The 14,690-nt window shown below is 34.2% G+C and overlaps 1 protein-coding gene across 1 annotated transcript in view; it reads left to right on the top strand.

Annotated features, from left to right (window-relative positions):
* ITCH (itchy E3 ubiquitin protein ligase) overlaps window positions 1–14,690 on the top strand; it is a 74,682-nt gene that overhangs the window by 14,812 nt on the left and 45,180 nt on the right. The window contains exons 5-6 of the mRNA XM_019733743.2: window positions 5,737–5,782; window positions 14,096–14,253. Coding sequence (XP_019589302.2) covers window positions 5,737–5,782; window positions 14,096–14,253 — 204 coding nt within the window. The remainder of the gene's footprint in view (window positions 1–5,736; window positions 5,783–14,095; window positions 14,254–14,690) is intronic.

The raw sequence follows: 14,690 nt of genomic DNA, 5'->3' as shown, positions 1-14,690 counted from the left end.
GGATTACCTGTATTTTGCATGTGAGGAAAGTGAGGCTCTGAAAGTTTAAATAGTATGTCCAATATCACACAACTAGTATGATGTAGAATCAAGTTGAAACACAAATATTTGTTGATGTTTCCTTTTCTTTCCAGTATGCTATTGGTTTCATACTTAAAAACCTAGGAACTTTAAAATTTAAAGTACATCATGATTGTAAGCAAGCAAACAAAACCCACTTCAGCCCTCAAGCATGTGTCGTGGGGACTGCACTTATATGGTTCTTTGATTGGTTCCATTTCTATAACTTGAGCTAGAAGCCAAAAATGAAAATTAGAGTTTAGCACTAAAATTGAGTTTCCAGCACCTGGGCATTGTTTGGTTGGATAAGAGCTTTGGGGGTATGTGTTACTTTTGTATTCTAATATTTCTACAAATTTTTAGATTTTTTTTTTTCTCCAAGTACATTCAATCAGAAGTTTTTTCGGAAGAGCACATAGGTAGGATGGTTTTTATAAGAAATCTGATCTTGTAGACATTGATATTTTTGGTTAATTTTTAAATAATATATATAAAAAGAAATCTCTATATGAATTTCGGTGTGAAAAGTCACCAAATAATACAGCTTGCTATATATTTAGATATACTGTGAAATTTGCATTTTCCTGATGAGACAGCATTATCTCTTTTGATACTTACAGATTTTTCGTTCATTCTTTCTGGTGGATAAATTTTCTAAAAATGGCAGTTATATAAGTAAACCTTTTTCAAGTGAAACAAAATTTACTCAGTATTTTGTTTGTTCTTCCCACTTCGAGCATTATTTAAAAACTAGAGAACTTTATATCTCACCCCACATCCCCCATCCCCACCCTCACTCAGGGTACAAATTTAATATCCAGTCAAGAGTCTTAATTTTGATGTTTCTTTGATGCTCTTATTTGTCTGGTTTAGAATTTGCCCTGATGTTTTCCTCTAGTTAACTACATAGTTAACTGCTTTTGTAGGGAAGAAGCCTTTATTTAATTTGCTAGTTAGGAAGACTTATTGTTATAGCTCTCAGATATAAATTAACAAATTAAGGGTTCATATCTACAAGAACTTCCCATTCATCTATTTTTAGTTCTTTGGATGGGTGGTGATGGAATGTTAGTTTAACACCTGTCTCCTCAAATAAGATATCCAGCAAGAAACACCAAAAAATAGTATTGTCAAACTAGTTTTCCTAAAGAGAAATTTTACTCTTAAATTTATTATTATAAAACGAACATATTTTTGTAAAGATCTATATTCTTTACTATGTATACTCTGGAGGTGTACTTAAAATTAATTTGGGGATAGTTTTTGGAATACATGGCCTTTGGTTCTTATTGTGTATATTCTATTTCATTTTTATTTTATCTCATTCTTTCTTGCATTTAAACTCTAGTTTTTGTGGTTCCTTTTAATTTTAGGGTAAATAGCCATTTTCATTTGTGAATATATCTGTAATGTTTTTTATCAGTGTAATAAATTCTAAGAAACTAGTCTAAATTTTTTGCTTTACTAATTATTTGAAATTACCAGATCTCAACTGGGTCTGGGTACCAACTAATTATTTTATAGAGAGAAACTTTGCTGTAATGGTATTTTTAAATATTTGATTACATTTGAACATTTTTTTATGTATGCTCAGAAGTTTGACTAACCCCTTCCCCAAAAAGCTAGTAAAACTCCCCTTCCACACTTTTATGTTTTTATTTTACTTTACCAGTGCTACAAATTTACAAATCTAAGTATTAAGTATGGTTGTTATTAGTTTTGACTAATACTTTACTGTATTCTTCATTTGTTTTTATAATTTACAAAGCACTTTGATTTATATTCTCATATATGATATATAGCATATATTCTCATATTTACGCTATAAATATGATATAGTATACCAGCATAATAAAATGACCACCATGAACTACCACATAGCGAAAGAATTATAACATTAACGATATTATTGTATCCACCTGTAATTTCTTCCTTCTATCATTTTTCTCCCCTTAACGATAATTACTAGTCTGAAATTTGAATTTATAATTTTCTTACTTAAAATTTTTTTTATTACATATGCAGGTATCCCTAAACAGTGTACTACTTGTACTTTTTATTGAGCTCTATGAAAATATCAAAGTTGCCTTTTAAGATTTATCCATATTATTGTATATGTAACTCATTTATTTCACTTCTGCATTATAATCCGTTGGGTGAATATACCACAATTTATCTATTTTTATGCCAAAGGACATTTGGTTGTTTCCAGTTTTTTGCCATTATGAACATATAATGATATATTGAACACTTTTGCATTTATGTATTTGTATGTCTCCTGGTGTACAGGTTGAAGGTACGGTACGCAGGATATATATTTGGGAGTGGAATTGTTGGGATATAATAATGTATGCATTTTCAGCTTTATAGCATTTATTGTTTCTTCAAATAGACTTCTTTTTTTGATTCTTTTAATTGAGGTGACATTTACATAACATCCAATTAACCTTAAAGTATACAATTCAGTGGCATTTAGTGTATTCACAATGATGTGTGTCCACTACTTCTCTTTCCTAATTTCAAAACTTTTTCATCACCCCGGATAAAACCTTTGCCCCTTACGTAAGTAATCCTCATTCCCTCCTCCCACCCATCCCTTGCTAATCACTGAGCTGCTTTTTGTCTCTGTGAACTTGTTTATTCTGGATATATCATAAGAACGGAATCATACAGTATCTGACCTTTTGTGTCTGGATTCTTTCACTTAGCATATTGTTTTTCAGGTTTATTCAAGTTGAAACATGTATCAGTATACTTTCTTCCTTTTTGTAACTGAATAATATTCCATTGTATGCCACAATTGATCGATTCATCCACTGATGGACATTTTGTCTTAGGCTATTAATGACTTAAAATTATGCTGCTATAATCATTTGTGTACAAATTTCTTTGTGCACATTTTCATTTCTCTTGGGTACACACCTAGGAGTGAAATTGCTGATGCTTATTTTTGATAGTTTCTTATTTCATGTTTGTTAATTTTCTTTTGATACGTATTTTTACATTCTCCATTTGAAAATTCTAGTATCAGAAATCTTCAGAGATATAAATATTTTGTAGCTCTCCTTCATTGAGGCTTGTTTTCTTATGTGTTTGCTGCTCTTCGATTGCCAATTTATATTTTATTTTAGTTTGTGAAATCTTAGAGGCCTAAATTGGGGATTCTTTGCTCCAGAAAAAATTTCTTTTGCTTCTGCTAGTGCCAGGACTTGCCACCTACCTGGGAAAATTAGCTCCTTTCCAGGATCCCCAGCCTAATGTGACAATCTCTGATTCAGCCCCTTCACCTTGCTGCTAACCCAAGTTCTTTCTGATCCATCTCAGACAGAGCTGGTAATAGATAGCCCTCAGGGTAACCCTTTCTTTCACATTTGCTTATTGCACCCTGATACTGCTCTAGTTTCAGTTCACTTGTTTTTCTTTTGAGATTGCTAGGCAGGCACCCAGAAAATAGGAACAGTTAAATTGCTTCATCTAAGAGCTAGTTATTTTGTGGCAGGGAGTCCATTTGAGTAGCTCACTGAGTAGAAGAGAACTTTGTAGATCTTCTTTCAAAGTGTTCTGTGGATAAAATATGTACATTTGGAAATTTGATCATTTTTTCTTGAAGAAATTTTGATTGGGAATGTATTAATATTTGTAAAATACAAACTTTAAATACAGCCATTGTTCTTTTCTTAGACATTCATTGTAAAAGTGTTGGATCTTTTGTATGTGTATTTAAACTATTCTCTGGTTGAAAGCACAAGACTAGATTTAAATAACTTAGGCCATAAATTTTATAGTTATGGCTTCACTCTATATTCAGGTGAAACAAGAGATTTTTAAAAATTGGCCCTTATTCAAACTTTGCTGATGAAATGTAAATTGTGAGAAACAATATAATAGCTAATATTTATGGAATGTTTATATGTGCTGGCACATATAACTGTTCTAAATGTTTATGTTTAATTCTCGCAACTGTTTTTTGAAGTAGGTATCATTATTATCCCTATTTTATATGTAAATTGAAAGACACAGGAGAGTCAAGTGTACTTTTCTAAGGTCACAAAGTTAGTACATGATACAGTACATGAAGCTAGGATACAGACCAGGCAGTCTGGCCTCAGTCCACATGAAATATTATGCTTCACTGTAGTACATTAGAAAATTTAGTAGTAGTTATTGGTAGATCTAAATGGATTATTCCAAATGGTTTTCTTAATTTTTGAGAAAAGTAGGATACTAATTGACATATTTTAGTAACTTATGCTGGATATTTTGGTTTGGTTTTTCTGATTTCATTTGTTTTATTTATCAGCTATTTTAGGGGAACTATATTCCATATAAAAATAATTCTTATAAATTCATACCCTTTTCAGCCAAAATATATTTCATTGTATTATTTTTTAAAACCATTTTTAACAGCTTTATTGGGGTATATATTATATTTCATAACTCACCCATTTCAAGTGTACAGTTTAATGATATTTAGTAATTTAACTGAGTGATACAATTATTACTGTAAATTGGGTTTAGAACAATTTTATCTCCCCAGTAAGATCCCTCTTGCCCATTTATAGGAAATCATATTCTCACTTCCAGCCCCAAGCAACCACTAATCTATTTTCTGTATCTAAAAATTTGTCTTTTCTGGACATCTCATATACATGGAATCATACAATATGTAGTCTTTTTTGTGAGACTTCTTTCACTTAGCATGTTTTTTGGGTCCCCCCTGGCAGCATGTTTCAATAGTTTGTTCCTTTTTATTACTGAATAGTTTTCTATTGCATAGATATACCACATTTTATCTCTTCACCTCTACCATTTTTTTAAAAGGTAATATTTCTAGACTAGATGAGATACTTGCCAACCTTGCTGAGTATGATACAGTGGTGACTCAGCATCTTTTTAATGAATTAAGGTACTAATTAAGCTTTGGAGTAATAGAGTGACGATTTCACTGTTTAAAGATTTGACTATTCATAAGGGAATAGTCAATAGTTCTTTAACTAAATGGACCTAGACTATTAAACTTGAGTTCTTGTTTCTGCATTTTATAGTTTTTCCTCCTCTGTTTTTGCTGCAATCGTTGTGCCTATCTCTAGCAGCCTCCTTCTTACATTTTATAGTACATAGGCCCTTAACTGAATCCTGGGGATATTTCCCATGAATGAAATTTGAAGAAAGTGTGACTGTTGTGGCTTTCATTTTGGCCACTTTGAGACCCAGTTGTGCTTCCTATTCTTGAAGCTGTTTTCCAGGCCCTTGCATAAGAGAGAAGTTATTGGTTTTTCTGTTTTCAGAATCTGTTTTATTCTTCATCCTGCTTTTGATTAGTACTTTTTTGGTGAGGTATTTGTAATATAAACGATGGCTAAAATATTAGATTTGTATTAGAATCAAGCAAACATATTTTAAGAAAGGCAGAAGTAGCCCAGAAGTAATATACCTTGACTAATTAATATTTCTTACACAAATGATAAACATTTGCACAAAATTTTGGTAAAATTTTCTTATTTCAATTGTATGAACATCATCACATTTTCCTTTTAAATGTCACGTTGGAATTAGTTCTAGTATGTTCTTTACTCGAAAGATTCAGTAAAAGGCTTTGCTTACATAGCATGTTTAGGGAAAAGGTGAAAACCACTTTGAAACTCATTTTCTGTCTAACTTTTATTGATGTTAAAGGTACTTCACAGAATGACGATGGCTCCAGACCCAAGGATGAAACAAGGTAACAGTTCACTTACTTATTGTTTACTAAGAATGCAGAAAGAGACAACGGAGAATGAATAAAGATTTATTTTAGGTAAAATTTCAAGTTCATATTGATATAAGGATAAATGAGTGTCAAAAATGCATTGCTCAAGGTAAGGAAAGAAATATGTATGAAAGATTCAAGACTCTTAGCTTATCTGACTTTTCTGGAGTAGGCCAGGGTTACCCGATTGATAATACTTCCTTCTGGTTGTAGATAATGAATTATTGGCATTTTTTCAAAGGCAGGAAGTTCAGAATCCCAAGGCCTACACTGGGCTGTTCTAAGATAGAAGCTTTTGGGTATCTGTGAAGGTCACCACTACCTGTGGTATCATCTGGGCCTTCATTAGAAGGGGCAGAGATTTGTACCAATTGTTTGCTTTTAGCTTAGATTCAGCGCTTTCATGTGCCTTATCTGCTTTGAGTCTAGGGCCTGAAAGTGTTGAATGCCTTGGGTGTGTTAACTCACTTAATAGACTTTAAGTGTTTATTGGTTTTCCTGGAAACTGGCAATGGGAGATGATAATTAGGAAGAGACTATCCTAGTCTTAAAGCAGTAAGTGACATGTCTGAAATAAAGAGTTATAAAATTCCATTGGATTCCTTTTTTCCCTAGACTGGGTGGGTAATGGATAGGAAGAAGATGAACCACAGAAGGAATAGTCAGAGGAGGAGAAGAAAAACCAGAAATGCAGTGCCGTAGAACATAAAGGAAAATATCCAAAAAGATGGGATATTATAGTGTCAGATACTGTAGGGGAAAATAGGTGGAGCAAGTAGAACAAAATGAAGGTGTTGAAGGTGAGTTGATAGGTACATGGGAGTTTGTTGTCCTAGTCTATCTACTTTTGTGATGTATGAACAATTTCATATAAAATGTTTTAAAAAGAATTCATTAAGATCTTTAGGAAAATCAAAGTTTGTAAAGCTGTTGTTTTTTACCTAATGGAGCTCTACCTTCACAGAGTCACTCTGTGACAAACAATTATCTCCTATACTAATCTCACCAGAGGTAGAGTATTATTAAGAAGTAGTAACTTCTTGGCCAGAGAAAAATAACTATTTTATTTCTCACTGTGATTAAAGGCAATAGAAAAGGTTTTTTAAGTTACATAAATATTTCTGTAGACTGGAAGACAACTTACGCCTTTTGTGCCTCTTTTTAGTTTTACATTTATTTGATTACTTGTATTCGTGAAATTTTCCCATAAAAATGTTTTAATGTTTCAGTTTGCTTTGGTCAATTAACTCTCCTTTTGTATAATAAACTTTTATTTTTGCATTAATAAGTGAGAATGTGAAAGAATTTTATATGCCCATTGAAAGGTTCTGTTATGCCAGACTTTTGTTGTTTCTTTTTTGCAAATGTCTTTCTTATTTTTATGAAACCACTGTAGACAACTATAAATTTCTTGCAAAGGCATTGCTAGAGCCCTAGCCTCATGCCATTTATTTAATCAATGCTTTACATTTTCCCAAGTGAATTATTGTCATAAGTAATCTGAGAACAGTGTCTTCTAGTTTTCTGAGACTGCCAGACTAGTGTTTGAGCATGTCTTTTGTGTTAAGCATGAATTCCTTTGTACCAGTATTAGCTTTTATTTCAGAAAGCATATCTCTGAAATGATTGGTTTGAAAAGCATTTTGCAAACTGTCAAATGCTGTTTAAATGTTACTATATAACAGTCATGGCCATGACTGGCTTTTTCCCTTTGCTTTTATTTGCAGACTACATAACTATAAGACTAAAAAGCAGGCAATATATATCTATTGAGCAATGGCTTCCACTCTTCCCTGCCCCAGCTATCATTTAAGTAGTTTACTAAACAGTTCTAGGTTGTTTTATCTTTCTGTCCTAATCCAAGCTCTATGTATATCATGAATGTAGTCTTGTTGGTCTACTTTCCCCCATAGCATGTCTGGATGTTTTATGTTTCTCGGTATTGTCTTCTGTCATTTTTATGAAATACTAAGATGATTGGTGCCTAGTGTTCAAGATTTTGTTGTTAGATGTATCTTCCTGACAGTTACTCTTTGATTTGTATATTTCTTATGACCTTATTATATTAGCATCTTGGTTCTCTCCAGGGTTCTTTTTATCCTGTCCATAAACATCTGAGGTTATGTATAGGTCAGATACAGATGTATGGTGAGATAAGCAGTGGTTTATAAGATTGTGGAGCAGAGGAACAAAGTCACAGTAGAGTACATAATTAGTTAATTATTTTTTAAAGGTAATTAATGGTGGTAGTGCATTCACACTGACAGTTATGTATAGTGTATTGGTTTTCTTGTTGGTTTTCAAAATCCCATTTCAGGTTTTAGTTTTACATCCACTTATTAAAGGAACTGAAATAAACCGTCAGTGCAATTTCAGTATGGGCATATTTCTCAAACTTCAGAGTACATTAGAATCATCTGGAGGACTTGCTCAACCACAGATGGCTGAATCTCATCTCTAGTTCCTCATTCTTTAGATCTAGGGTGGGGCCCAACATTTGCATTTCTCACTAGTTTTCAGGTGATGCTGATGCTGCTAGACCAGGATAAAGAGGTATTTCCTAGAGTACAACAAACTATTATGGGAAATCTATTCAGTTATATAACAAAGTCTATTTTTTTAAAATCTAGGCTTGCAGAATTTGTTAGAAATGTCATTCCATCTTAATCTCATACTCTTTTAGTTCAGAGCTAGTTTGAATCTTTTTGAACTGTTTCTATTTTTATTAGAAATAATACATGATTGTTTTAAAAATGTAAATCATTGCATAAAATGTGCAAAAGCTTCATGGAAGAAATAGCATTTGACCTAAAATCATAAAGCATAGTTATAAAGTTATAATTTGGATGTGCATGTCTTGAGGGAATTGGAGAGAGGAAGGAGTTCTAGGTAGAAGGAAGAAAAATAGTCATGGAGGTGGAGAAGGAAATGGCAGGCGGTAAATTTGAGAGTAGAATCAATCAATAGTAGAATCAAGAATCAGATTGTCATAGATAATCTGAAGAACAGTGTCTTGCAGGTTTCTAAGACCTAGGTAGGTAGGTATCATTTTTTACAGCTAATGAGAAAACTTCCCTGAGTTACTATTGTAAGTAGCACAGTTGAATCTCAGACTATCTTACCTTCAGAGCCTGAGTTCATAATTTCATGCCTTATTGATGCTTAAAGTGGCATGCTTTTTTAAAAAGTTATTTTTAGTATTACAGAGGTTGGGGCTAGATGGAGATTTTGGTTTGCAAATATATGGGCTTATAAAACCTTTTTCTATGAAGAGCAATGTCTCAAAATATTTGAACAGGGCATTAGTATGATCAAAACTCCATAGGAAAAATTATTTTATTTGATAGTATATAGTTTGGATCATGTGGTGGTAAGTAAACCTGGGAAGACCTAGGTGAGAAGTTGTTAACAGTAATCCACTGAGAGCCAATAAGGGTTAGAACTGGAGCAGTGGTGGTAGAAGAGTAGGGGAAGTATGTGGAAGTGAAATCAATGGGGCTTAGGTATCGTCAAGGGGCACAGGAGAGAAAAACAGTCAAACTGCCTGGGAGGATAGCAGTGTTACCCACAGAACCAGTATCTCCTGCATTTAGTTAATAATTTGGTACCAGAGGCTGGGAACAAGACAAAAATTAGAGATTCTGATTTGCGAATCATTTTAAGAGATGATCTTTGAAATCATGGAATTTAAGACCACGGGAAAATCCGTGGAGAAGGAAAAGGAAGACAAGAACAGTACCTTACAGACCTATATTTAGTGAATGGGAGGAAGGGGACAAACCAAAGAAGGAAGGGCTAGAGGTGGGAGTACAAGATTAGAAAAGCATTGTCACAGAAGTTAAGAGAAAAATGTTTTCTCTTAATTAGACAGGCTATTTAATATTTAACACTCACATACTGCTGGAGAGAGTGAGGTGTTAGGCTAATCAAGCCAGAGAAAACTGGCTGTGTGGAAAAAGGAAAATCAGCTTAGAGCTTCAGCTCATCCCAAGATCAGAGTAGATTCCAGGTTGATTTTAAAGTTGATTTCAAAGAAATGAAACTGTAAAACCTCTAGAAAAAAATATGACTGGTTAACTTATTTCTGAATAAATTTAATTATGTAGAAATATAAAACTCGTATATTTAAAAATACAGAATTAAAAGCAAATGACAGATACTTAACCAATATGAAAGATGATAAATTAGTATCAGATTATAATATCCTCTATTACAAATTCCTTATTTGTAATATTCCTTATTATTTGTAAAATTGTTCTCATATAATATAAAAATGTACAAAGACATACACAGTTCATGGAAGAAGAAACTCAAATGGCCTGTAAATGAAATATTGTTGAACATTAACATTTTTATTTGCCAAATTGGCAACGATTTAAAAATGCTTAAATACTTTATAGTTAAATGAGCATTTTCCTTTTTAGCTGATGGGAGAACAGATCAATTATTACCTTTAAAAAATAATTTTTAATTGAGCAATTAATAGTTCAGTCTTTATGATATTTGCATACTTTGACCCAGCTATTCTATTTTGGTAGTCTATCTGAAAGAAATAAAAATAGTCCAAACAACAGAAATAAAATGATTAAATTATGGTATGTCCATATGATAGAGTATTCTGTAGTCATTAGAAATGTTTTTTAATAATTTGGGGTAAATGCCTAGTTTATAATGAGTAACAAAACAAAGAAACAAAAACTCATCCAGGATATGAGACATTGTGTGCTTGCATACATTGCATGATAACAGTCATAGCCAATGAAAAAGTACTGGCAAGAGATACTCCCATATCTCAATGGGAATAATGTCCAGAATGTAGGATTGAAGGTAATTTTTATTTTATCATTTAAACTAACTTTTCACTTTGAAAACATTTTAGAAATTAAAATGCGCTAAATACATTAATTGCATAAATACAAAAAATTATAATGAAGGAAAGGAGAATGAGAGAACAGCTTGAGGAGTTGGATTGAGGACGTTTCATTTTAGGTTACAGGGTTTAATTATATTTGTAAAGTTAGAGGAAAGATCTAGAAAAAGGAAGATGATAAAAGATACAAACAAGGTGTTAAATGATGGTGGAAATTCCTAGAGGATACAGGCTGAAATCAAGGACACATGGACATAATAGCCTTGAAGTGAAGAGGCATTCCCCCCACCCCGACCCCCGAAATAGACAACAAACAGATAAAGATGATTAGTGGCACAGAGACATGTTAAGGTAAGGAAGAAAGTTGAAAAATAGCAGATAATCATTTTAGGGAAGAAGCCTAGTCGGGGTCACCTACAGATTGGAATTAGGTGTTTGGATAGATTGAAAAGGTTTTCAGTGGGCACTGGGCATATGGCCAGGAGTAGCTTAGAGATGTAGAAAATGATTTCCAAAAGAAGGAAAGAAAGGGAAGAGAGAGAGGGAGGGAGGGAAGGAGGAAGAGAAGGAGGAAGGAAGGAACAGGAAAATGATTTCCAAACAGTATGAAAGTTGTTCAGTTTCCAAGCCCAGCTGAAGTTGTTGAATAATGTCAACTGTAGCCCATGCTGCCTCAGCTTCTTTGACATGATCAAGCTTTAGGCAACTGAAGTCTACCAGAATAAAAAGATACAGGGTAAAGAAGCAACAATTGCGATTTTAATGTTTTTCTATCTTTTGCTTGGGCCTGTATAATTGTACAGGACCTAGTAAAAGTTCTTTGTGCTACCAAACTGCTGTTAATTATTTTATTATTGTTTTAATTGTAACACCAGTGCAACAGTCCCATTAAACCTGTGGTGTATGTTGTCATAGTCATCTGTCGTTTCTAATTCTTTAGCTCCTCGGAGACTTGAGCTGTGATTTCTTTTTAACAGGAAAAAAATGCTCACTTAGGCAGCACATACACTAACAGGGGAATAAAAAGACTTTAATCTTGTGAGTCATTGGAAATGAAAACCTCGGGACTTTTCCTTACTGGGCACAGTGGAAAATTTATTAGGATCTTTTATAGAACAGTCTGCCTCTTTAATTTGGTACTTTACCAAGTTTATTTACTCTAGTAAAATAAACCTGATTTCTCAAGTGGAACATTCTCCAGTATTACTTGTTGGCCCCAGAGAACAGCAGTGGAAAAAATAAATGGATTAATTGTAGTGAAAAGATTGCTTGGGGGAAGGGGGAGTATTGGGCAATTGTGAAAGAATTAAAGGTACTAGGGAAAGTAGCCTATGATGGAACCCAAGTGAGGCTTGAAGGGAGCTGATGGAATGTGAAGATAGAGGGAAGTTAAAGGTCATCATGAGACTGAATAAAAGATACAATAGGAGGCAGAAGGAATAGATTTAGGTAGAGGGATTTCAGAGTTTAAGATCTAGAAAGAGGAGCAATTCTAAGAATTAAGGAAATTTAAGGCGTCATCATACTATACGGGTTGTCAGATAACAATGTTGATAAACTTGAGGTCAAGATATTAGAAGGGTGAACAGCATAGATATTAAAATCTTTACAATTTTAATTCTCAATAACAGAACATAACATTTTTGGAATCCAGTTTCTGCCGCCCCTTTTCATAGCAGATTTACCTCGTGCCTGAATGTTCCTCCTCCCTCACATGTTGCTAAAACTTGACTAGCACTGGATGTGCAATTTAGTGTGAATTTTCTAGTTGAAAAGGTTTTTAAAAATCATTTACTCCAGGTAATGAACTTTTGAGGTATAGAGAGATTAAATAACTTTCCTTTGGTCACATAACTTGTCAATAGCAGTCAGAGCTAGAAACCTCAATTTTCTACTTCTGATCTATTCTACCAGTTGTCTATCTAATTTTAAAAAGTATCAGGAAGAAACTAATTAGTTTCTTTAAAACTAACTGGTAACCTCTTAAAATAGTATAGAGAGGCAATACTCAGAGTCTCAAAGTGGGGGGAGGGGGTACATGACTCAAAATGGGTTTGGAGCCTCAGCACCTCCGGAAGGGGAAGCAGCATCAAAGCTGACTCTTCCTGCATTGAGTTTACATGCTGGGGTGGCTTGGCCTCACAGGCAGCTTACATTAACTACCGTGTTTCCCTGAAAATAAGACCGGGTCTTATATTAAGATTTGCTCCAGAAGACGCATTAGTGCTTATGTTCAGGGGATGTCCTCCTGAAAAATCATTCTAGGGCTTATTTTCCAGTTAGGTCTTACTGTTGGGGAAACACAGTAGGTGCTGTTAATTATCAAGCCGTTCCCTTTATTCAAATAAGCATTTGAGGAATCTCCAAAGCAGTGCTTGTCATACTCAACTATTTGCACATATCATCTGGGGATCTTGTTAAAATGCTACTTCTGATACAGTAGGTCTGGCGAGAAGTCCAAGATTATGCATTTCTAACGAGCTCCTATGTGTTGTTGCCCTTGGCTTCTGGTCGAAAGGCCATACTTTTTAATAAGTAAGGAAGACCCTTCTGGGGAATATAGTTTGAAATGATTTAATACATAGTGCTGCCTCTCTATTTTGATTTCTTGAATCAGTTAGATTTTATTTTGTTCAGGCTTGTTCTGAAGGTCCAGGAGAATGGATACTGTGTAGTAGTTTGCTGCTTACCAGGTAGTAGATATCAGAGCCTTAGCTGAGGTATCTGCAAACTGGCTACCTCAAGCTCTGCTTTCTAATCCATGACTAGATTCCCCTTGGGGAAAGGAGTCAACTATATCAGCGAACAGTAGTAATAACTTTCAAAATGACATTTCCTGTTAGTGTCCACTCTCCTCTTTCTTTCCCTCCAATTGATGTTATTGCTTTGAAGAAATGGTAGCTCTTTTTTTAAAAAAAAAGGTCTTTGGGCACCTCTATTGTAGATCACTAACTGAACATTTTATACACCATTTGCTGGGATAGCGGGGAGAGCACCCTGTCCCTGGAATATAAGTGTACTTCTTTCTTCTGCCGTGGAACAGTCAACCCTGCTCAAAACCGGAAAGCCAATGGAAATCAAGAAAATGATGAAGTTATCTATCTGTGCTTGTGATAAAATATTGCCCTTTCTAAGGCATTTGGAATTTTGAAAATTTGACTGTTCCTGCTTATACATGGCCTTCGTAGTCTTACTTGAAATCTGAACCAGCAACTCCTCTCTATTTCTGGATGGGATCTGAGGGGTATATATAGAAGACCCTACCCAAGGGCTTTTTGTGTATTTGATAAGGCTGGCCAGAAATTAGAAAGCTTTTCTCAAACTCCTAAAACTAAGTTTTGGTCTTCCTGCTGGTTTTTTTTGCTAAATTTAAAGACCATTCTTTTTCCCTTCCCTTCCCCCCTTTCTTTACCCAGAGTGAACACAAATGGATCAGACGACCCTGAGGATGCAGGGTCTGGTGAAAATAGGAGGGTCAATGGGAATAATTCTCCATCACTCTCAAATGGCGGTTTTAAACCTTCTAGGCCTCCAAGACCTTCACGACCACCTCCACCTACTCCACGTAGACCAGGTGTGTATTCCAGCCATACACTAGGGATATAGTTCTCAGTACTATGATTGTAAATAATGTCCTGTTTGGAAATTGATCCTCAAGTAAGTGTCAACAGACCCTTTTAGGTTGATTTTTCTAGCTGTATTTTCACATTTAAAATTTTGGCCAAGAATGATCTTTCTGTGGTAACTAAGACATGCCTTTTCCCAAAGTTTTTCCCCCAGAGGTGAAGTTATTGAGGCGTGTGCTCTATTGAGAATGAAAATCATATGTGTATTATATAAAGTATAGGCAGTACAGATAAGATTGCAGCTTTCTGTCAGGGTCTGTAACTGAATATGATAAGCATGCCATAGAGTCAAGATCTGGTTGCTTATTCTCATTATATTCTTTAAAAAGACAATTAGTAAATGGCAAGTAACCCAACAATGCTAAATGATACTCAGATTTTAAAT

The sequence above is a fragment of the Rhinolophus sinicus genome, linkage group LG13 (assembly GCF_036562045.2).
Source record: "Rhinolophus sinicus isolate RSC01 linkage group LG13, ASM3656204v1, whole genome shotgun sequence".
Taxonomy (NCBI): Eukaryota; Metazoa; Chordata; class Mammalia; order Chiroptera; family Rhinolophidae; genus Rhinolophus; species Rhinolophus sinicus.
The sequence above is the reverse complement of the archived record's forward strand: the minus strand, read 5'-3'. Positions and strand labels throughout refer to the sequence as shown.